Here is a 24,631-nt window from a genome sequence, read left to right on the forward strand (position 1 = left end):
TAATGGTTAACATACAGTGGTTAACATACAGTCTACAAAGGTAAGAGAACATTTATTCATCCCACAATAAGGAAATTCAACGCACAATTCAAAAACAGGCAAATAAAAATATGCAATGAAAACAAAATAAATAACTTTAAAAATAGACTTACATTGAACACAATGTGCAGGTAGAGTGGCACAGAAAGAAGGTCCTAGGTATGACTCCTGAGTGGAATGGTGTCTTTCTTTATGGAGTTTGCATTTTCTCCCCAAGACTGTGTAGGTGCTCCAGTTTCCCCTACCACTAAAAATATGTACTATCATCCCCTCAGGGGCCAAACTCCCTTGAAAAAGAGATTCTACATCTCAGAGGGACTTTCCTGGTTAATTAAGGGTCAATAAATAAATAGAGCGAAAAATAAAAAACTGTAAGTACAATAAGTGGCTATGACCATAGTGACTTAAGTGTATTATCATACGATAAACTCGTATGTACGCTACGGCCAAGATTTATCCCGTTTTCCGTTTAAAATACCATTGACACATAACTGTGTGGGCGTGGTCTATGGCTATGTACGCAACCCATTGGTGTGACCGCAAAATTAGTGAATAAATAAATAAATAAAATAGCAGCAAATGCCATAGCCTAGCCAAACGCCATACAAGTATGAACTACATCATGGACCGCCCAAAAATGTTTTTATATACACACGCAAATTTAATTTTAAAGGTTTGAATTTTAATTGGCTATTGTGCGGGTGTCGCCATCTTTAGTAAGGGACAATACACTTAACAATAAGGTTTTACTTGCTAATATTAGTTTTAAGTTGAGGTGTGTTCAATGTATTAGAATCCCAGTGTTGTTTTGGAGTATGGCCCATGGACGTGACCAAGCAGAGAGATTAAAATAGCTAATGGATGTAGTCCGAAAGAGGGAGCGAGCGGGTTATTCGCCATGTTTACTTCGGGTGACGCCAACTCCCTGCCATTTTCCTCCGCCTCTAGTTGTCAAGAAGATGGCAGCTTCCAGGCAGGCATGAGAGGAAACACTTCTGCAAACATCGAATGAATTTGGATTATTTTTGCAAGAGTTAACATCCCACCAGTGCTTCTTTAATCACTGCACAGAAACAAGTAAGTGGAATACGAAAGCTTTGCGTTTTAGATTGATATTAGGCTTTGTTGTGGCAAACCGCCCGGCCATTTTTCTTGTGGGAGCTGTAGAAGTAGGCCGATCGTCGAAAAGATGGCTGCTTCCAGAGACGGCATGAAACATAATAACACATTGTTTATGCACTTATGTCGTGGTTAGACGTGTTTTGGATGCGTATTTGCAACTCTGTATGTGCCAGGTACATTATGCATAACTCTTAAACCCACAATTCCATTGCATTCAATTGTAAATTGGGCGACATTTTGACAGATGCCAATCGTAATGCTAACCATGTTAGCTTCCACATAATCGGTTGAGCAGCTAGCCTGTGTCGCTAACTGCATGAAGCTATCACTTTTAACATCATAAGTGCTCAAACAAACCACTTGAATTAAATGGTTATTTGATTGATTCATTGTTTCAAAGTAGACCGACTGTCTCAATGTTTGTTCCTTTGCAATGGTACTGTAAATCACAACAATCTAAATGCAAAGATCTCTGAACAGCTAAGCTAGTTTACTAGCTACAACATGGCGACTCCCAGAGAGGCATGAAAATAGCAGGATCTTGCTAACCCATTAAGTGTTGAATTAAATGTTTGTTTGGGTTGGGATGTTCGTGATCTAATGGAACAACACGGTTTGCGGTCGCCTAAATACTATTTACTATGTAAGGCTTAGAGAAAGCTAACTTTGTTATTCATTTTTTCTTCCGCCATTTTTTAGCTCGGCTAATGGTGGCTAGTGTTAGCGGGGTTTGTTTGGTGCAAGATGGCGCCCTCCATATCATAAATTTATTTGATAAAAACTTCATTAATTTAGTTATGGTTTATTTGCATTTTTTTTCTTCAAAAAACGTTTACATATCATTCAGTGGTAGGCTATAGACAAAAAAGTAGTGAGTGAAGGTGCACTGGTCGCATATACAAGTCCGTCAACAAATAACAGTCATTAAAACACATTTTATCTCCCGACGACAGCGTCATGTCTGCCCCTGGCTCCGTGGTGACTGGGACCATGGTCCTGCAGCCGCGCTGGAAGCGAGTCCTCGGGTGGTCTGGTCCTGTCCCGCGGCCCAGACACGGACATCGAGCTGTGGCCATCAAAGAACTTATGGTTGTGTTTGGCGGCGGAAACGAGGGCATAGTGGATGAACTACATGTCTACAACACAGGTGACTTTCAAGTTATAAAGATTTATATTCATTAATTTAACACTGTTTTCTTGTTCATATATTATACAATGATTAAATTGTTGTTTTTAACCGTCAGTTCACTTTAAAGTGTGAGTCGCTGCAGAGCATTGAAAGAACAAGACAAGTGTGCATTTATTTTGCACCCTCTGCTGGACAATTCTCATATTGCGTTTAAAAAAGGCGGGCAAAATGGCACATGTATTTCTTTTATCAACAGCTTGCATCTCATTTGGACATTTTTTGTATAGCTGAAAGTTTTTAATATCATAATTCTAATAACTAACTTTATTTTTCTATTTTAAACTCTAGCTACCAATCAATGGTTCATACCAGCAGTTCGTGGTGACATCCCCCCTGGTTGTGCTGCATATGGTTTTGTCTGTGATGGCACTAGATTACTGGTGTTTGGTGGTATGGTGGAGTATGGGAAGTACAGCAATGATCTTTATGAACTGCAGGTAATTCTAATACTTTACTTGATTCAAGTGTTCTCATTCATACATGCAGCATTATATTGGTTAATCTATTCCTTTTATTTTTATTTACTTACTAGGCCAGCAGATGGGAGTGGAAAAAGTTAAAAGCTAAAAACCCGAAGAATGGCCCCCCTCCCTGTCCTAGGCTTGGGCACAGTTTTTCTCTTGTGGGTAACAAGTGTTACCTTTTTGGGGGTCTTGCCAATGACAGTGAGGATCCAAAAAACAATATTCCCAGGTATACATTTTAATTTGAGGTTATACAGCAAAATAGGGCTGGGTGATTAATTACATTTTCAACAATTGATCATTTCTTTCAAAAAAATAATTTTAATAATGTGATGTGGCAAAATGAGAACTTGTCAAATCAAGGTCACTTGCACTGCTGCACATGTAAAGAGTGGCCAACTCTCCTTTAGTCTTTTGTAAATATTTTTGTAGAAAACAAGTCAATTTGTTTTTCTACTACCTATTTAGCTACTTATTGGAGGAGCCAAATGTGTCAATTTTAAGTACCAGCTTTTCAGCTCTCTGGCTTTCTTAGCCAAATCGATTTTAAGAAGTAGTGTTCTTTGTCTTTTTTTTTTTTTTTTTTAGCAATCTTCTATATTGCAAGAGCTGCCAGCATGAGTATTAGGAGTGCGTGCAATGTAGTGCACACTCGCGTCTCCTTTCCTCCTATTAGGAAAAGCACAACCATCTTTACCCCCCATTTCCATAGATTAGGAATAATGTTTTTTTTTTTTTCGCCGATTGAGAACTCAAGCGACTGTTAGTCCCTTTTTTTTTTTTAAATGTGCATGCGCACACTCATCCCCCACCTTCCTGTTCTTTCCAAGAGACCGCCTACCATCAAATCTCATGCGGAAACACGCAGCAGTCCCACTGCTACACGTGCGTTTGTGTATTAGCCACGGCGGATCGCATCACATCTCTCGTCTCTGCAGATTTACGTCTCTTCTGAGCTGGAGCACAGTCTTTCTCTGTCGTCATTTTTGTACTGTACACTGAAGGAATTCTACAAACACACCGGCATATCAACCACGCATGCGCAGCCAGGGAAACGTGCTGCTATCCTGGGAATGAGCCTGCAGGTGTCCAGTAGCACTCAAGGGATGATTGACATGTAGGAGAACTTCTCTGCTGTCCACGTTACGAGGAAATGAGACTCGGATTGCTCGCCAAAAATCCTCTATTGTTCCTTTTAAACTAGAATAAACTGGAAGCTGTGGCCACACTAGACCCCTTTTTCTGAAGGGAAACCCTCTCATGGGGTTGCTTCAGACCCCTCAAACGGGGTGTGGCACGACCTACCCCTACCAGCCCCAGAGAGTGAAAAACTCCTTTATTATGAAACTAGTTTACTTGTGGCTTTGTTGTAAGCATTGTTATGAACTTCCCCTGTTTGAGAGACCTGTAATCCCTACTGACTTTTGTTTTTAAATTGACTGTCCAAACATATTCTTTTTGCTAGTCGCCCAGCCCTTCAGCCAAACAATTTTGGACAATATTTTCATGTTTTATTCTTCAGGTATCTAAATGATTTGTACACACTGGAACTTCGCCCTGGTTCAAGTGTGGTTGGATGGGATATTCCGATAACATACGGAGTTCTGCCTCCTCCCCGTGAGAGTCACACAGCTGTTGTATACACAGAAAAGACTAGCAGAAAATCACGTTTGATAATCTATGGAGGAATGAGTGGTTGCCGTCTGGGAGATCTTTGGACACTTGATATTGGTAAGATATTGCTTTGTTTCAGAAGGCTTCACACAACATTCTTTTGGCAAATTTTAATAATACAGATGCAGGTAGATAAAATGAGGGGACATGAATTCAAAATAAACATTTTACCATTTTATGTTTTGTTTTTTAGACACACTGACATGGAATAAACCGTCCGTTAATGGCACAGCACCACTGCCCAGAAGTCTTCACTCAGCAACTACCATAACAAACAAGTGAGAAAAGAGTTTAATATTACAATTTGAACATTGTATTAAACAGTTACTGGAAAATAACTGATATAATATTTTTCAGGATGTACGTTTTTGGAGGATGGGTTCCTTTGGTAATGGATGATGTTAAAGTAGCAACACATGAAAAAGAGTGGAAGTGCACCAACACTCTTGCTTGTCTCAATCTTGGTAAATAAAAAATTATGAAACATCACCCAAAACGTAATTGGTGTGGTTCAATAGAGTTTTTATGTCGTCTCCACAGATTCCATGTGTTGGGAAACGGTCTTGATGGACACTCTTGAGGATAACATCCCCAGGGCTCGTGCTGGCCATTGTGCTGTTTCTATCAATTCTCGTCTTTATGTTTGGAGTGGACGTGATGGTTATCGTAAAGCATGGAACAACCAAGTGTGTTGTAAAGACTTGTGGTACCTTGAAACTGGTATGTTTTCAAACTAGCACTTGGGTCTGATTGGATCTGTTACTTGATAGTTGTGATTACTATATGACACTTGTCAATTGTGTTTAATTTTCAGAACGGCCACATGCTCCTGCCAGAGTTCAGTTGGTCCGTGCCAACACAAACTCACTGGAGGTGAGCTGGGGAGCAGTCTCTACCGCTGATACATACTTGTTGCAGCTACAAAAGTATGACATCCCTGCCACTCCAGCTTCTCCTCTAGTGAGTGCAACACCATCCCAATCTATAAACTCTCCAAAGAGTCCAATTCCAGCAGCAACAGCCCCTGCAGCTCAAACCCTTGCACAAACTGGTATAAGAGATTAAACTCGGAACAACTTTACTTTTTGTCAAACAAGTTTAAAAATTCTGTTATCTGTGTATCCTAGCAGTTTTAAAAGTTGCAGCTCAACAGTCTACCACAGGAGCGTCAGTAGTCACAGTTCGCCCCAGCCAGCCCGGGAAGTCTCCTGTGACAGTAACATCTCTTCCTCCAGGTGTAAGAATGGTTGTTCCTGCCCAGGCTGCTCAAGGATCTGTGAGTGTACTTTGTTTCATGTCATTTATATGCTCCCCTAACAACTGAAACTATAAACATTTATTTTAATTTTTTCAGCCGATTGGAAGTAGCCCTCAAATGAGTGGCATGGCAGCATTAGCAGCAGCTGCAGCTGCTACTCAAAAAATTCCTCCTCCTTCAGGCGCTACTATGCTAAACATGCCAGCTGGTACTACCATACTGAAGACTGTGGCAGTTTCCCCTGGTACTACTGCTGTCAAAGTTGCCTCCCCAATGATGGTATATGCATCATTCTTTCTTTTGATTTTGATTTTGATTTCAAATAACATTATATTTCTTGTACATCACAGGTGAGCAACCCAGCCACTCGAATGCTTAAGACTGCTGCTGCCCAGGTTGGCACAGCAACTGCTGGCTCTCCTACCACTAACAGACCGATTATTACTGTCCACAAGTCAGGCGCTGTTACAGTTGCTCAGCAGGCTCAGGTAGTCACCACTGTTGTTGGTGGAGTTACTAAGACTATCACCTTGGTCAAGAGCCCTCTTACCATGGGTGGCAGTGGAACTCTGGTAAGAAAATCAACTTTTGTTCAATTGCTTTTAATGCAAACACTTAAACAAAACATTTGGAGCATGCTTTAAATGCATGCTAAATTTGGATGTTTAGAAAAAAATGTTTTGTTTTTAATGTTACCCTATTGGGACAATTGTGTAATCCAGTGAGGGATCGGGTTAAGGTTGGAGCAGGATTTTAGTTGAGAAACTGAATGATTAATGATTGCATGCATTTGTATAATATAATATAAATATAATATTAATATAAATTAAGTTGGCTGCTAAACATCCTGTGTTCTCCAGTGCTTTCTTGTGACTTAAAAAATTGGGTCTCTCTTATGTTGGCAGTTCTCCAATCTTGGCAAGATGATGTCTGTGGTGCAAACCAAGCCAGTGCAGACATCAGCTGTCACAGGCCAGGCCTCCACTAACCCTCTCGCACAGATCTTACAGGTCAGTTATATGTATGAGTGCAGGCAAACAGGAGGTGACTTAAAACTCCTGGGACAGAGACCATCCATTTGTTTAGATGTTTTGCATAATTTATTTTTACATTCACAGACAAAGGGTCCCCTTCCAGCCGGAACTATCCTGAAACTTGTGACGTCAGCAGATGGCAAGCCGACTACTATCATCACCACCTCGCAGGCTGGAGGCACAGGAAACAAGCCTACAATCCTCAACATCAGTGGTGTCTCACCTACCACCACTAAACAAGGCACCACCATTATTAAGACCATCCCTATGTCAGCCATCATGAGTCAGGCTGGAGCCACAGGTAATACATTTTGTTTGAGGTTAGGCAAAACTTTTGAAAATTAAGTTTTCAGTAGTGGTGATCCATGAGGCAAGATAATTCAAATCTGTGAGAAGTGTTTGAATCATTCTTATTTTCCCAAGAATCCTAATTTGGTATACTCTTCTGCAATGCAGGTGTGACCAGTAGTTCAAGTTTGAAATCACCTTTTACAATCCTTACAACAAAGGTGATGACCACTGGGACGCCTGGTAAAATCATTACTGCTGTACCAAAATTGGCAACTGCAGCTGGCCAACAAGGACTGACACAGGTAAAGAGCGTGCTTTTGTGCCGTTTTTCTTCCTGGCCTGCCAACGTCTTGGAAGCTTTTAATGTGAAAGTGTGGGGATCCATTATTTCCCTCCTAGCTGGCAGTTTTGGGCAACAAAGTTAGGATGCATTCACAATACACTTTTGATTCAAATCGGGATTCGTTTGCCGTGTAGTCCAGTTCGTTTTGGTAATTGTGAACGAGCAGTCGAACTCTGGTCCGGTTGAATCAAAATCTGGTGCGAGTCGTTTGAATTATGAACGCAAACGAACCAGAAAGCGTAACAAAATGAGGAAGTGACCATGATGTGAGCTAGGCTGAGACACATGTCTCATTCGTCCCTCCTCTGGACTAAAGTGGTTCACTGTGACCCAAAGGGTTATCTACACTGGATTTATCTTACACTTACACGTTTGAGTTTACAGCAAATAGTAGGGCTGTAGTTTCTCCCAAAATGTTCTTAGTAGCAGCCTTATTAGCATCAGGTGCATTGCTAACTCAAAACTAAGCTGGGCTGAATTTTCTTCAGTTAAAGTTCTTTTGTTTTTGTTCACTTTCCAGCTGCTGTAAAATAAACCCCGTCACACAAGTGCACAAGCACCACACAAATAAAACTGAAACACTAGTTCTCCACAGCTGACAAAGTATAAACAAGAGGAGAGATGAGAAGCTGATCAATAAGATAATTATTTGACTTATTTTTTGAATGTACATTTTTCTGTGCCCTATTATAAATAAGTGAAGTGAACCATCTGATGTATAACATTTATTTTGTATGTTAAATATAGTTTTAATCATGAACAGGCATTACTAAAACAAGCCGCCTCTACATGGATTTACCGGTACATTTCTACAGTCTAATCAGCAGCCCATAGGAAAAAAAAACATTTCACTTTAAAAAGATATCAAGATATGAGAAATTATATTGATGTATATTTTTGTCCATATCGCCCAGCCCTATGACGACACTATACTGAAATATATTAAATATTAGAGGTGTAACGATTCACGGACCTCACTATTAAGGAGCTACAATTTCGATTATTTTTTTTTTTTTGTCGTTATTGTAAATAATATGTAAATTGCATATAGGTTACATCTTCATATGAGGTCAACTGCTTGAGGCGTGCTTGAGTTTCTGTCAAAGCTGTTGTGCAAGTTGCGCAGACACAAGCATGTTTGAGATAGTCATTTAATGCTCGCATTTATCTGTTTGACATTAAGAAACGCAAAGCATTGTTGCACCCCTTTTAAATATACAAGTTACTCTTCTTAAGAGAGATGGTGTTGTCATGATACTAACATTTTATCTATACTTTGTTTGAAAAAGGCTTCATAGTTTCAATATTGATTAGTATCTACTAATGTAGTAGTGTAGTGTAATCTAATGTTCTTACATCTCTAGTTGCCGCCAGGAAATCTATGTCTACAAGTAACATTTATTGTACAATAACTTTTGCCTTTTGACACTCTTTGTGCAGGTGGTGCTGAAGGGTGCCCATGGGCAACCAGGAACTATTCTGCGTACTGTGCCCATGAGCACAATGGGTGGTGTTCGCCTTGTTACTCCAGTGACTATGTCATCAGTTAAACCCACTGTCACAACTCTGGTTGTTAAGGGGACCACAGGTAGACTGTTAAATTGAAAAGGAAATGCACTTGGCATTGTCATTTTATATACCCACCTCTTTTTGTGACTTGGTCTTAGGTGTCACTACTCTTGGCACGGTCACTGGTACGGTCTCTACCAGTCTGTCTGGAGGCTCTGTAGAGTCTTCTACTGCATCGTTGGTTACCCCCATCACCACACTGGGAACCATAGCCGCCCTGTCCAATCAGGTCATCAATCCAACTGCCATTACTGTGTCAGCACCACAGACCAGCCTGACCTCAACCTCCACTCTGCCCTCTACCATTACAGTGCAGGTAAGACACCTCAGGGATTCCACACATCAACTCATGTTTATTCAACAACTACCTTCATTTTTAGGCTAAATTGTACATATACGTGTCAATATGCCGTAGGTGCCCACGTTGTAAAATGAGATGTTTACACATAGTACACTGTTGTGATGCGTTTGTTGTCTTTTGAACTGGGGGTCTCGTGGCACACCCGTCGTCCTTACTGTCCTCTGTCCTTGATTACTCCGTGTGAGCTGATTTACCCGTGTCTGTGTCTTCACATCTGGTAAGATCTACTCCTGAGCTTGTGCTTGGCAGATATTTACACAAAAAGCTGGTACACAGTGACTCACTGGTTGTCTGCGGGTCAGGCCAAGAAGGTCTAATTTCAATTTTGCTGGTTCTAAACTGCAGACAGCCGTATATCGCGTCCAGATTCACACCCTCATTAGACTAATTCCTCTGTGATTATGAGTCCGATTGAAATGACACACACAACGTTTTGAAGTTTAAAATACAGAGAAAATGACGTGTCCACTGACATCTTGTTCTACAGCAGGGGTGGGCAATTATTTTCCTCCGAGGGCCATATACGAATCCAGGCAAGTAAGGGCCGGCCCGCGATCATTGGTGTGAAAAAAAAAAATCTAAACTATGCTATTGAATATAGGCTTTTGAATCTATTATTTAATTTGTGTGTCTCTGTCTCTGTCTCTGTCTCTGTCTCACCCGGATTGAAAGGCCCGTTGTCTGTCTGTCTGTCTTACCCGGATTGAAAGGCCCGTTGTCTGTCTGTCTGTCTGTCTTACCCGGATTGAAAGGCCCGTTGTCTGTCTGTCTGTCTGTCTTACCCGGATTGAAAGGCCCGTTGTCTGTCTGTCTTACCCGGATTGAAAGGCCCGTTGTCTGTCTGTCTGTCTGTCTTACCCGGATTGAAAGGCCCGTTGTCTGTCTGTCTGTCTGTCTTACCCGGATTGAAAGGCCCGTTGTCTGTCTGTCTGTCTTACCCGGATTGAAAGGCCCGTTGTCTGTCTGTCTGTCTTACCCGGATTGAAAGGCCCGTTGTCTGTCTGTCTGTCTTACCCGGATTGAAAGGCCCGTTGTCTGTCTGTCTGTCTTACCCGGATTGAAAGGCCCGTTGTCTGTCTGTCTTACCCGGATTGAAAGGCCCGTAGTTTGCCCACCCCTGTTCCACAGTGTATCAAACGCTTGTACTTCCTGCTAGAGTGCCTCCCATTGGCTGTTAGCCAGTAAAATTCTATAAATTAGATGCATTGTTGTATGTGCTACAGGGTTCAAAACGTGGGGGGAAGGCGCTTGCACACACACTCGTGGGCAGCCACCCTTTGTAATCTGCTCATCCATGATCAGTATAGTTTTATCCACTTCAGTGATCTTCTGTGTGCAACCAGAGATGTCATTGTTGCATTACCGCCACACTCATCTCCTCTTTGATTATAGAGTGCATAAAAAATGCCAAAATCCTTGGTTTTTAGTCGGAGTCTCCCGATTTGGGGCGGGTTGATCGGGTGATTTCAATCGAAATATCAACCTTTTCTACGCCGTTATCCTTTATTTTGGTAGCAAAGGCGAGCGGGGGGGAACATGTAGGGGACATGGGCGCCGCCATGTTTGTTGTGATTACGCTGCTGGGCGTGTTTCCCTCCCAGAATGCAAAGCGCAGGTCAAATTTAATATGAAGTGACACCATGATGCAGAACAACGTGAGCGGTGTCAAACCCAGTGGCGCTGACAGAGGCAAGGAAATATAGGGTCAATCCTATATGGTCTGTTCAATACAGTAGCATATGAAGGACTGAAAATGTAGATGGAAAAATTGTCGTGCAAAGCGTTATTTGTCCCTTGGGATGAAAGATAAGTTGACCAGCGCTATAAAGTTATTCTACCCGTCGCTTTTGGAAAGAACGGTTGGTGAGTCTACGAAATATAAGAAGAATAAAATAATTTGGCGTCATTTTGACAAAATGCTGATATTTTTATTTTTTTTGTCAGTCTGCTGGTTTTATACCGGGTCGGTCGGGTTACGAGTGGTGCCGAAACTAGTGGTGCCGACAACAATGTCAAACAGATGAGAAAAAAGAAATACTGGTGTTGGTTCAACACTGCATGGTCTGTTCAATACAGAAACATTGAGGAGCGAAAAGGGGACGGATATGCGGGTATACAAATATGGTCATATCACTATTATGCAGATAAAATACATCACAGAAATATAATCATATATTTAAATTTTATCACAGTCATGTGGCTCGCATTTCAGTGTTTTCGTTCGTTTTTATGTTTTTTTTTTCTGATGAAATTTGAAATCTCCCGCTTTTTTATGCCTTATCTCCCCCTGGGATGATAGATAAGTTGGGAAGTATGCAACTTCCTCCTCTTCTTTGTCAGGTTTAGAGTGATTTCATCTTTTTGGGCGGCATGATGTTGAGTAAAGCCTCCAACTTTAATCTGCTGAACTTTCAAGTCACTTTATAGGTTAAAAACCTCCAATTTGACCAAATTATCAGCTTTGCATCCTCGCCGTGTTCTCAGCTGTTACGCATGCGCAGAGGCTTTTAGATTTGTATTGGATTTGAAAACACCCCGTCTAAAAAATTTTGTACGGGGTCCGACTAAGCGAAAAAACAAGTAGCTTCGGCATTCTCCGGACCACGGCTCGGCAGCCAATCAGCCAAGCACACAAATTTCGTCGACCAGTCAACGCGCAGCATGCAAATTTTCACGCGCAGCATGCAAATTTTCGCCATTACAATGGACTATTGTCAAATGCTTCCCGGCCCGATTTAATGATAATATTCCCTTTTTATCCCCTAAGATTTATTAATAAAATGGCCGTTGAAAATGCCAGTCCACATTTTAAAATATCCCGTCCAAAATGCGTGAAGACGGGTTTCTATCTAAAAGCCTGCATGCACACTGGAGGACTGTATCGGCTTTGAGCCAACAACAACCACAGCTTTCTCACTCGGCTCTGGGTGATGCAGCGAGTGGTGGCTGTGCATGTTGGTCGTGTTTCCCGTGTACCGAACTTTTGAAAAGCAGTTGTTGCATATTGCATAGTCCTTTTCGAGCTTTGTCCTATCTGTGCTGCTATAGAAGCCAAAGTGAATCCATACTTTGGACTTAAATGTTACTTGTGCGTCTTTTAACGTGTCGCTCTCACTTTTATTTTCCTCATTTGACTCCGCCATTTCCATTTTACGTACGTACACACACGTCCACATGTGACCTAACAGCAGCATGTAAAGGTTGAAAAGGAGGGGTCCCAGGACTGACCCTTGGGGCACCCCACAGATTAGGGGCATGTGCTCTGAGACACAGTTACCAATTTCAACAAAGTACTTCCTGTCTTCCAGAAAGGACCTTAACCAATTTAGGGCAGTGCCTGTGATGCCCACCCAGTCCTCTAGTCTCTGTAAGAGGATCCCATGATCGACAGTGTCAAAAGCAGCACTCAGATCTAACAGAATTAAGACTGAGGCTTTGCCAGTGTCAGTGTTCAGGAGGATGACATTTGTCTGAGCTGTTGGCAAACAACCTTTTCAACAACCTCTAGAACAATAAGTTGATCAAGTAATTATTGTGACAGGCCTAGATATGATGCATTTTGATACAAGATTAGGGCTGGGCAATATGGTGATAAAGATTAAAGCGCCATCTTATCCTTGTGATGATTTACAATTTTGGTCAAATAGTGGTTAACTGTTCTGTTTTGCTCAAACTCTTTTCCCCACCCATTTCTCCTATATGTTAGTCTGCCAGGCTCATGGAGATGACATTTACCATTTAGAAAATTGGGATCTTGCTCCAAGTAAATTGTTATATTAATTTTTGCCTTATCGCTCAGCCCTATATAAGACCAAACAATGAGTACAAAACAATTTTTGACTTTTTTTAATTGACTGTTCAAATTCAACCCTCAATTAACCCTTCTAACTTGTGATAGTGAGTGCACAGCAGTTATGTCAATTTTTCTGACTTGTTGTTTTCTGCGTGTGCCCCTCAAAATTCCTCTGCATAACTGCTTTATCCCCCTTTTACATAAGATCATCGATTCGGCAAATGATGGCAACCATAAAACATTTCATTTGTAAAGTGCTTTTTGAAACACTCAAGGAACCATTGTTAAATGTAGACTTTTTGAAGTGATTAAACTTGCTAATTTAATCTTTTTTTTTGACAGAACCAGCCGACGCAAGTAACTCTTATTACTACTCCAAGTGGAGTTGAGGCTCAGCCTGTTCAGGACCTCCCTGTATCCATCCTGGCCTCTCCAACATCAGATCAACCCAGTTCTACAGAAGCAAATGCATCTGGAGATGCCTCTGGGACAGTAACTTTGGTGTGTTCTAACCCGCCTTGCGAGACGCATGAAACAGGAACCACCAATACTGCCACAACAGCTTCTGCAAATATGTCAGCACCACGCGTATGCTCCAACCCACCATGTGAAACTCATGAAACTGGCACCACAAACACAACAACCACAGCCTCAGCCAACATGGGAGGAGTCCAGAAAGTGTGCTCAAACCCTCCTTGTGAAACTCATGTGACCAGCACCACAAACTCCACCACCCAGGCCTCATCCAATATGAGCGCTGGCCCAACAGGAACTGTTCAAAGGGTGTGCTCCAATCCACCCTGTGAAACGCACGAGACTGGGACCACCAACACCCCGTCCACAGCCGCCTCCAATATGGGAGCTGACCAGACAAGTACGGCATCGGGCCTGTCCCAGAGGGTGTGCTCCAATCCACCCTGTGAAACGCACGAGACTGGGACCACCAACACCCCGTCCACAGCCACCTCCAATATGGGAGCTGACCAGACAAGTACGGCATCGGGCCTGTCCCAGAGGGTGTGCTCCAATCCACCCCGTGAAACGCACGAGACTGGGACCACCAACACCCCGTCCACAGCCACCTCCAATATGGGAGCTGACCAGACAAGTACGGCATCGGGCCTGTCCCAGAGGGTGTGCTCCAATCCACCCTGTGAAACGCACGAGACTGGGACCACCAACACCGCCACCACTGCTACTTGCAGTATGGAGACAGCTGACGGCACAGGTTTGTACACAAGGGTCTTAAAATGTAGAAAGTATTTTTGAGAAATATGTTGTTTTGCCTTGTTTCTAGCCCAACAAACCGAAGAAGGAACAGAAGTTGCCACCAGCACAGAGGAGGCATCCTCTCCAGCAGCCACTAGCCTCGTGAGCACCACCCAGGGCAGGGCAATTACAAATGTAACCCAGTCTACCCCAGCCCCAGGACCTGCCGTCCCAGTAAAGACACTACTGTAATCTGTGTCTATACTAAAATTGATACAGTTTCTGATTAATTTTTGTTTTATTTATTTTTTTTAGTCGATCTCTTCTATCACTGAAGGTGCAAACACAGCTTCTAGCTCTACTGAGGAACCCATGCAAACTGAAGCAACGTCATCTGCCGTTGCCTCTGCTGAGGAAGGCGATGCGGTCAATGCCATGGAGACACAAGGAGAGGCGGGCACAGCCACGGCTCTGAACCTTCCTTCAGAGCTGATGTCTGAGGGCCAGGGAGCGGCATCACTCATGGTGACTGGATTATCCGACGAGGAGCTGGCCGTTACCGCTGCAGCTGAAGCTGCTGCTCAGGCAGCAGCCACTGAAGAAGCTCAAGCACTCGCCATTCAGGCTGTCCTCCAGGCTGCTCAACAGGCAGTCATGAGTAAGTCCACCACTGCTTGGTGTATTTGATATGTTTTTGGGTCATTTTTATCAGTTGATGTCTTGTCTAGATGAGGGGGGCTCTGCAGGAGAGAGCCAGCAAACCACCAATATCCCAATAATGCTGACACAGCAGGAGCTGGCAGCACTGGTTCAGCAGCAACAGCAGCTCCAGGAGGCTCATGCTGCTGCTCAGCAGAGTGCTGTGGACACAAGTATGCCCACTGAAGGTCTAGCCCCCGCAGACAGCCTCAATGATCCTTCAGTCGAAAGCAATGGACACAATGAAATGGCAGCTGCCGTCACAAGTGCTGTAGCATCTTTGCTCCCACATACTGCCGCAGATAGTAAGGAAAATATTTATCTTCCCTTTAAATTATAGAAAACATAGTTATTGCTTTTTTTTTTCTCTTGCAGCTTTAGCCCCATCAAGCACATTTCCAGGCTCTGTTTCAGTATCTAGTCCTGCCAAGCTGCAAGCAGCAGCAACCCTAACAGAGGTAGCCAATGGGTTAGAGGTAAATCACTTGTAGGGTTTTTAAAAGCATTTCTGAGAAAAAGAAAAAAACTATATATTTATACTGTGTTGTTTTTGTGTGTGTAGAAACAAGCTCCTCAGCCAGCCCCAGTGAAGCCTGTTGTGAAGAAGGAGAATCAGTGGTTTGATGTTGGAATAGTAAAAGTGACAAATATGGTTGTCACCCACTACTATGTGCCATCAGATGACTCTCTTGGAGATGTACGTTTCTTGACTAAATTTATTAGTTATGTTTAAATCATTTGAATTTCTTATAATGTATACTTGCTGTCACATTTGGTAGGATGACTCTGGTATCCTGCCAGATTACGGCCAAATGAAGAAAATGGAGCTCCAGCCTGGAACGGCATACAAATTTAGAGTAGCAGGAATAAATGCTTGTGGCCGTGGATCTTTCTCTGAGATCTCTGCATTCAAGACCTGCCTACCTGGCTTCCCAGGAGCACCTTGTGCCATCAAAATCAGCAAGGTTAAGCCCTTGTCATTTGGATATGGCCCACTTTAGCTATTGAATTGAGCAGCACTAACCATGCATGTCTCTTAAACAGAGCCCTGATGGAGCCCACCTAACCTGGGAGCCACCTTCTGTCACTTCTGGAAAGATTATTGAATATTCAGTCTACCTGGCCATTCAGAGCAGCCAGACGACTGAGGCCAAAGCTTCCACCCCAGCCCAATTGGCCTTCATGCGCGTTTACTGTGGGCCCAGTCCCTCGTGTTTGGTGCAGTCCTCCAGCCTCTCCAACGCTCACATCGACTACACAACCAAGCCAGCCATCATCTTCCGCATCGCTGCCCGCAATGAGAAGGGCTACGGACCTGCTACCCAAGTCCGATGGTTACAAGGTGACTAAAGCACATCCAAGCCAACATTTAAATGGGTTTTCATTGTATGTTCTACTAAACTGTTTGCATTTGTATTGTATTTGTAGAATCTGGCAAAGATGTTTCAGCAGCTAAACCAGCGCCTAAAAGACCAGGAACGTCTCCTGATGGGTAAGTGTGGCTCATTGTCATGAGCATGTTCATGTTGAAAATGTGTTTAAATTCATTTTTAAAATGTGATGCAGCTTAAATTCACTCGTTTGTATTTTGTGTGTGCATTTGCAGCAAGGCTACTGGTCCAAAGAAAGCTAGGACGGATCAGTGACTTTGGTCAAGAGACCTCTCCCGGTCTTAAGTCCCTTCTTTACTTTTATTTTACCGAGAAACCCACCACACTATCCTCGTGTTCTCTTCTTTCATCCTCACATCTCAGCTCAAGAATGCAATGAAGACAAATCTATGAAGCAAAGACAAAAGTCATTCTTTTCTCCTGTAGATACACCCTTCCTGGTTAGGTTGTACTAATTTTTAGAGAAATTCAAACTAGAAGCACATTATCATAACCTGCCATCTTTTTTTAATCTCCACCCGTTTCTGCCTTGTTTCGGTAGTTAGGCTTTGTAGAAGAAAAAAAAAACATTTACATTTTTCACAAACTGAGAAACCAGCCTCAACGTGATATTACCTTTTTTTGTGAATCCCTGGGAGATGTAGAAAGAGACTACATGAAATGATGTACAGTGTTGAGAAAATGCTGCCGAGGCATTAGTTGAATGAAAGGAAAAATGAATGGCAACAAAGCACTTGTCCTTAAAGAAAAGGGCATCATTATTTTCCTTTGTTTTATTTTGCTTGAATTTTTGCTCCATTAAAAAAAAACCAAGTCTGTACAGCCATCATTCTGGACTCGTCTCCCGGCGACGTCATCACTGTGCGCTTTTAACCCCCAAGACGACGACTGGTGGTTGGACAAGAAGAGAATGACAGATTTGCTGAGGATACACAAATAACTTTGCCAGGACTGAGACTTGCTGCACACAAATACCTTGCAAAATCTTCCCCAAAAAATTTGCAAGTAATGATGCAGAAGATTTTTTGTGTAGTTTATTTTTGTATTTTTTAAGCTTTTCCCTCCTGTTGCTATGTGTGTGTGTACATTAAAAAAAAAAACACCTTTTTTAACCGTTCATCCCCATAGGTCGTCTTTCACATGGTGGTGTTCTGGATGCCACTGTATCTTTTAATGCTTCAGTTAGTTGTATGTTCCTGTTAACACGGCGATGAAAGAGAAAGGCATTTGTATATGTGATGTGCGGAGGTTATAGGAGTGAAGGGAACTTTTGAAGTGGACCCAATGAGAGAAGAATTTGTGTGTGCGTGTTTTTTTTTTCCTTTTTTAATATATTGTTTACTACATCATACCCAATGTATGTACCGCTTTGCCAAACAGAAACTGAAGCTGGGTATCATTAAACATCTGATTTCATGCCTATCCTTAGAAACTGTATCTCATTCAGTTCTGTGCTTTTTATGCTCATTAATATATATCGCTTCTTTAATTACTAGTAGACATGATTCCTCTTTCCTTCCACTGTGTGAAACATTTAATAAATTTGTTTTTTCTTACGACTCAAGACTTTTAGACTACAGATGTGCACGCAACTGACATGACAATAGGGCATCTTCAGACTCTGGTGCAAAACTCTTGTAAAAAAAATATTGTTGCTCCATCAAGGAACTAATCAATCACCGTGAGAACATTTTGGCCTTTTATATAATACCTGTAACAAACTGTTTTTACATGTCGGTCATCTCAATTGCCTTTTGTGTCATAAATGAAACATATATATATATATATATATATAAAATATATAGTGTCCCTAATCTGTTGTGATATATTTCTGTTGGGGGAATTCACAAAGACTTTGAATCATTTTGTTCACAACCAACTTTTACAAGAAGGATTTTAAATCGAGTCTACTGTAAATGTTTGAATGGGCCAATTAAGTTGTGATGGTAACCACCAGGGTCATTTTGTGACCAAGGCAAAGCTAGCAGTGTTTTTCTGAGGCTTGCACTTGGTCTTAATATGTGGTTTCTCCTGATTTATCTTTCTAGAAATGAACTTTCTTTTCATATGCATTCATCATTTTGTGTGTCGGTGTGTCTGTTGAACAAAACTAGACATGCATGCAAAAAGCTGTGTATTTCAGTAGTAATGCCTTAATTTAGATAAGCTCTCAAGGTTCTCAAAAGTTAAAAAATGAGTTTGTTCCGCTCTCCACGTGATATACAATTGTGTCCTTTCCATCCACAGTATCTTTGCTGGGTCACTTTTTGCGCCTTGGTTAGATAGGTCATCTTCAATGGTGTGGAGGTCGTCTGAGCCCATGTTTGAATGGGTGAGTCCTCAGCCCTGACAGGTGTTGCCAGTTTCTCTTGGCTGTTTGCAGGTTATCTGGAAATGTCCTGTATTTTCCAATGTGTGTTTTTTGTACTGTAGGGAGTAATGTATCTTTTATCATCAAAAATAAAACATGTTCAACGAAACAACATGTTGCGTCGGAAGGTTTTTTCAGTTATTCACATCACAAACCTGTTGTAGCCCCATGTGTGCTGCTCTCAGAAAGGTTTTTTCCACATCAAGGTCATCTTTAGCACTTCCTTCAAAATACTCTGCTCCAAATTGCTCACACCATTTTTGTACCCGACTAGAGGACACCTGAAAGAACCGATAGGCCCGAGAAGAGCTCAGAAAATATCAACATGTGCCTTTCTTTTTCTTAATATATGGCATGGATGGGTACAATTACTACAAAGTGACACAAGCATGATATTACATGACATAAAACTTGTGCAAATGTGTTTGGCTTTATAAATTAACTTTAAGTCTTAGCTCAATATAAGGTATACACAGCTTTTGTAGACTGTTAAGTGTGGCAGTTTGTTTACTGTGACAAACAGTATCAATGACCATCTCTGAAAAAATGGTCATTGATATTCATTTGCAAATATGTGCCATGTGTGACGTTGATTTACTTAACTGACTCAAGGCATCAAAGGTTTGACACGGCTGAATTGGAATATTGCTACACGTTATTCTGAAGTAAAGAGTATTGGCTACCTCTCGGTCTCGGAGGTCTGTCTTGTTGCCCAGTACAATGAATGGGAAGTTGTCAGGATTCTCTGGTTCTCTCTGGATTAAGAACTCTTTTCTCCACTGCTCCAGGGCAGAGAAACTGATGCGAGAGGTGACATCAAACACCATCATGCAGCAGTGAGCCCCGCGGTACAGAGGAGTGCCCAGGGACTGGAACCTCTCCGTGCCCGCTGTATCCCAGATCTACCGCATGGAGATATTTGGTGGTGGGTGTGTTAAAAGAACAAAATAATACTTCCATTAATGCAGCAGTACAGTAGGACAGCAGTGGGCATGGGTTACCTGCAGAGTCACACTGGCCCCATCTATAGTCTCAGTTTTGGAGAGGAGATCCGTCCCAATAGTGGGCCGGTACAGATTAGTGAAGCGGTGGTTGACATATCTGTTCATCAAGGAGGACTTTCCCACCCTGAGCAAACACACGTGAGGAGCACTATCAGAAGAACAGAAGGCAAACTGTGGGACAAAAGCACCTGCTGCTGTCTTCTGGCAGTCACATGCTACAGTAGAACTCTAGAGTCTGGAGTCTAGACTATTAAAGATAATTCAGCAAAGCTATGTCTAGACATAGCTTTGCTGAATTATCTTTAATGGTTGGGGTTGGTGTGGGAATATAATAAACCTGTCTGTCTGTCTGTCTGTATTTCTGTCTGTGTCTGTCTGTGTCTATCTGTCTGTCTGTCTGTCTGTGTCTGTCTGTGTCTTTCTGTCTGTCTGTCTGTCTGTCTGTGTCTGTCTGTGTCTTTCTGTCTGTCTTTCTGTCTGTCTTTCTGTCTGTGTGTCTGTCGGTCTGTCTGTGTGTCTGTCTCTGTCTGTGTGTCTGTCGGTCTGTCTGTCTGTCTGTCTGTCTCTGTCTGTGTGTCGGTCTGTCTGTCTGTCTCTGTCTGTCTTTCGGTCCGTCTGTCTTTGAAAATATTCCAGAAACAACGTGACTTTCTCTTGAAGCCTGTGTAGAAAGAACAAGGGCAACTGTGCAAAAAGAGAAGCATTTGGCCAGTGCTGAAAGTTCCATCAAAGTTACAGGGGGATGAGACCATAATATAATATTATTATAATAGATCCATGGATGACACAGATTGAGAAAAGACCCCTGAGAGCAAGAGGCTGCTCGCATTAAATGAAAGTGAAAGTATTCTTAAGATTGAAAGCGTGTAATAGCACGTACCCTGAGTTCCCTATGATGACAAGTTTGACAGTGACGTCTTCTTTTCCCTTGGTCAGACTCGAAGCCATCGCAGTTCAGTGTCTTGTCCTGTCCCACGTCCGCGTGCACTTATGAGTTAGGCAAACTGAAAGTATAAAGCGTGTTCAGCCTGAACTGTGACGCTTATTTAGGTCACGCCAATATTTGTACAATTCTGCTATTCAAATATGCAGGGTGAAAAAATACACGTGATAACTCCAGTGCCGGGATAATGACAAATAATCACTGTTTTGATGAAAGACATCGCCTCGATCCTCGAACATCCAGCAGAGGGCAGCACACTACACACCTTTCGTTCTCAACAACAGTTCTTTCCCCCTCTTTAAATAAAAGTAATTAAATGAGAAAATGAAATAAAATTATACTCAAAATATTCATAAATAAAATAAAGCAGCCTAAAATCAAAAAATATTTTATCAAATATACTAACAAGGAGGGTACATTATTTGTACATTTTAGCCTATAGTAAATTAATCGTATTTTAATATTTCATATAATATCTATTTTTTAAGTAAATAGCCTTATATAAATAGCCCTATTAATCGCAACCTTTTTTGTCTTCCCCTAAAGGTTGTCTCACATTTTGTAGCCTGCTGGTGTTTATATTATATTTTCTTGACTTAATAATAGGCTATATATGCCATAATTCTAATTATTATTCTATAATAATTATTATAGAAATGTTATTAAAGATGTAAAATGTTCTAAATATCATTCAATTCCACCTTTCCTTTAAATTTGAACTCACTGACAGACCCCCGAAGTGCTTGTGTACCCCAGGAGTCCCCGTACCCCCGGTTGGGAAACACTGTAGCAGAAGATGTAATGAATTAGTCCTTAGCACCGCTAAATCACACAATACGTTCTTCTATGAAACTGGGGCTATTTGAGTCCTCAGACATGGACAGAAGTAAAAATAAAATGTTTTGTAATTTAAGTTTGTGGTTCCTGATGAGATAATATATCTGATACATTTAAAGACAAATAGGCTACACATTTTGTTTTTCTTTGTAGGGATGGCAATTCTTTACCTGTCCAAAATAATTTTATTTCCAATTTTGTGTGGAGCATGCGTGTGTGCGTCTCGAGTGTGTGTGTGTGTGTGTGTGTGTGTGTATGTATTGTGGCTTTTTTTTGCACCTTTTTACAATCTAAAAAACATTGCCAAAATCAAAAATATAGTGTCCAAACCAGATTTGAAGAGACTCATGCGTTTGTCTCCAGTAGATTAGACTACTGTAACGGCCTGCTCACTGGCCTCTCCAAACGAGCTGTAAAACAGCTGCAGTACATCCAGAACGCTGCTGCTCGGGTCCTGACTAGAACCAGGAAGTATGATCACATTAGTCCTGTTCTCAGGTCTCTGCACTGGCTCCTGTGGCTCAGAGAATAGACTTTAAAGCAGCTCTGCTTGTGTACAAGTCTCTCCATGGCCTAGCACAAGTACATCTCGGACATGTTAGTGCCATTTGAACCATCTCGGACTCTGAGGACCTCAGGGACCGGCCTCCTGTCACTTTAACCATAATTTAATCATCCACAGCACGGTTCACTTTCTGCACTACATATGTAAATTTAACAGTAAATTTGTGTACATAGTAAGCCTATTTTTGTTCTTATTTTTTATCTTATAGCCTATTTTTATCCCATAGCAGATAAATTGCTTCTCTTTTTACCATCAATCATTGTTTTTATGTTGCACCAAATCACCAAAACAAGTTCCTATGTTTGTGAATTCTGTTCATTGACAACGGCAATAAACCTTTTCTGATTCTGATTCCTGCTGTGCCCAGAGTCGGAACTAAAAATGAGGAATCTGAATTTCATTTTTATGCAGTTAAAATCTTCCTGAAGATGTGAGACAGGCTTCTACTCTGACAATTTTGAAATCTAAGCTAAAAACAGTTTTCTTTTTTGTTGTGAATATGATTGAAATGATTTACTTTGCACTCGTCTCTTTTAGGTCTCAAACTGTTTGTGATTTCTGTCATGTCTTTGTGATTGTATTGCATTTTTCTCCTGTTGTATGAAGCACTTTGAATTGCCTTGTGTACAAATTGTGCTCTACAAATAAACTCTAATAAAATAAGAAATAAATAAACTTTCTTTAGCTTATAAAAAAGTACTGTCACATTAAATGACAGCATACTACTTTACTTGCATGTTGTAGAGCCATGTTCTAACTAAAGTGGAAGTCTTCCCTAATATAAAGGCCTAATTCAGTTTATTTGTTGTTAAATATGCTAAAGGATCCAAACCATCCCTTCCCCTTATGGCAATTTTGACAATTTTTGAGAAATATTTAGCGCCCATCACAAAATGCCCCTCAGTCCAGTGATTGGAAACATGATTTTTGAAGACCAAAGCACTTTTTTATGTAGTAGGTAGTCCAGTACCCATACCACATTTGAAAAATCCCTGCTCTTGTCCGACACATGAATGCATGAATAATTCCATTTCATTGCATTGAAGAGGAAACCAGACCTATAAAGGCTAGTATGGGGAGAGTAAGGGTCACTTGTATGGGTTTTGTCCCAGTTTGAGCCCAGTTTAATTCTGATTTAGATTGTATTGTATCCTGTTTTAGTCCTGGTTTAACCTTTTCCGTGTTTAGTTACAGATTTAGTCCTTGCTAAATCCTAATTTTAAGGTGGAGTTGCACTACTTACACTCACCAGGGGCAAAAAAGGACAAGAAGGGTGTATCAGTGTTTATTCAGGGATGTAAACAAAAGGATGAAGAAAATGAGAATTAGAATAAGAGAACAATATTTTTTTGACCCAAACATAATTTTGTTTTCGGGTACAAATGTTTCAGGCAAAGTCACATAACTTGTAGTGGTTAAAAATAGCATATCAAACTAAATGTGATGTAGTTTCCACCTTCTTCCTTCTAGTAAACCAATTTGCAAATAAATTAAGCTTATCGGGAAACCTGTTTTATTAAAACTGAACACTGAAGGGTTGTTGCATCTGTTAAGGTTCCAAAGGAGGTTATATAATCAAATCAATGGCAAAATAACCCAAAGATGCCATGTAACTCAGGCCTGTATGCAAATTCACACAAAACGTCCACTTGTATTGTTAATACCTGTTATTACCCACATCATATATGATGAAATTATGAACTTAAAGTATTATACTGTAGGGAGTTGAGAACCAAATGTTTTAGTGTTCACGTAGGCCAACTGCACAAAGACACAAAAATGAGTGAAGAACATGGTGATAGTGCACTGTCGTGGCTGTGGACTGCAAGTGTGAGATAAGGCCCCCGCCTATGGCACTCATTTTCTTGGGAATTCAGAAGCTGTACCAAAACATTGCCCCATCCATCACTGTCGCTTCCAACTGCCTGACAACAAAGTGCTTCAACACAACAGTCCAGCAAGGGGTTATGTTCAGTTTGCCACAGCCAAATAAATATACACCACAATCCCATTGCAGTGTCCTGACACCCCATACGTTTGGAAGGCAGCGAGCGGCAGGGCTGGCCTCCTGCTTCCATCTTGATAAGGTCTTATCTGAGTGGAGCAGCCTCCAGTGCACAGCCACGGCCCTGCCATGCACTCCACACATACTACAGACACAGTGAATATCTAAAGTAAGCTCAGGAGGACAGCGGCTTCTCTATTAGGCCATGCAGAGTAAATTACATTATCTGTAGAAATGTTGTACTGGATTCATTTGGTTGCTTCAAAAACATTTACAAAGGTCTGGTATTCTTTACTATCTTCTGGACTGTAATTTACCCATTTTGAAATTTGGAAGTGTCATAAACCTGGAGATTCAGATGATCATGGCAGCAGTGGTGAGACTCATTCTCCCACAAAAGTCTGCATGTTCCACCCGTGCTCGCAGCGGTGCCTGTTCTTTCACCTTCCCCGTAACAATGTGCTGTGTGA

The 24,631-nt window shown here is 41.5% G+C and overlaps 2 protein-coding genes across 2 annotated transcripts; one reads left to right on the forward strand and one right to left on the reverse strand.

Annotated features, from left to right (window-relative positions):
* The first annotated feature begins 831 nt into the window (after nt 1-831).
* Nucleotides 832-18,919, forward strand: hcfc1a (host cell factor C1a). The gene is made up of 27 exons (XM_072451943.1): nt 832-1,116; nt 2,115-2,308; nt 2,639-2,787; nt 2,883-3,043; nt 4,337-4,545; nt 4,682-4,766; nt 4,846-4,952; nt 5,029-5,208; nt 5,303-5,539; nt 5,616-5,764; nt 5,843-6,025; nt 6,097-6,318; nt 6,652-6,756; nt 6,865-7,081; nt 7,237-7,373; nt 8,855-9,002; nt 9,082-9,299; nt 13,480-14,365; nt 14,435-14,580; nt 14,662-15,004; nt 15,075-15,350; nt 15,421-15,521; nt 15,608-15,742; nt 15,825-16,010; nt 16,090-16,387; nt 16,474-16,537; nt 16,652-18,919. The coding sequence occupies exons 2-27, from the start codon at nt 2,119-2,121 to the stop codon at nt 16,689-16,691; spliced, it is 5,172 nt and encodes a 1,723-aa protein (XP_072308044.1). The 5' UTR covers nt 832-1,116; nt 2,115-2,118; the 3' UTR covers nt 16,692-18,919.
* LOC140365490 (ras-related protein rab7) lies at nt 18,554-20,797 on the reverse strand. Its single transcript, XM_072451946.1, has 5 exons — nt 20,692-20,797; nt 19,809-19,935; nt 19,491-19,709; nt 18,963-19,088; nt 18,554-18,863 (listed from the first exon to the last, which is right to left on the reverse strand). Exons 1-5 carry the CDS (start codon nt 20,757-20,759, stop codon nt 18,777-18,779), a joined length of 627 nt encoding a protein of 208 aa, XP_072308047.1. The 5' UTR covers nt 20,760-20,797; the 3' UTR covers nt 18,554-18,776.
* Nucleotides 20,798-24,631: the final 3,834 nt, after the last annotated feature.

Source organism: Eucyclogobius newberryi, unplaced genomic scaffold (assembly GCF_026437365.1).
Source record: "Eucyclogobius newberryi isolate DKJ021-1_F unplaced genomic scaffold, fEucNew1.0.hap1 SCAF_19, whole genome shotgun sequence".
Lineage (NCBI taxonomy): Eukaryota > Metazoa > Chordata > Actinopteri > Gobiiformes > Gobiidae > Eucyclogobius > Eucyclogobius newberryi.

Bases quoted from the DNA above. Each gene is read 5' to 3' on its own strand.
- LOC140365490 (XM_072451946.1), bottom strand. From the start codon at position 20,759: ATGGCTTCGAGTCTGACCAAGGGAAAAGAAGACGTCACTGTCAAACTT. The intron at 19,936-20,691 runs GTACGTGCTATT...GTGTTTGCTCAG, and splicing joins GTCATCATAGGGAACTCAGG to GGTGGGAAAGTCCTCCTTGA. The intron at 19,089-19,490 runs GTAGCCAATACT...CGGTTCTTTCAG, and splicing joins CAGACCTCCGAGACCGAGAG to GTGTCCTCTAGTCGGGTACA.
- hcfc1a (XM_072451943.1), top strand. From the start codon at position 2,119: ATGTCTGCCCCTGGCTCCGTGGTGACTGGGACCATGGTCCTGCAGCCG. The intron at 3,044-4,336 runs GTATACATTTTA...TTTATTCTTCAG, and splicing joins CCAAAAAACAATATTCCCAG to GTATCTAAATGATTTGTACA. The intron at 14,581-14,661 runs GTAAAGACACTA...TATTTTTTTTAG, and splicing joins CCCCAGGACCTGCCGTCCCA to TCGATCTCTTCTATCACTGA.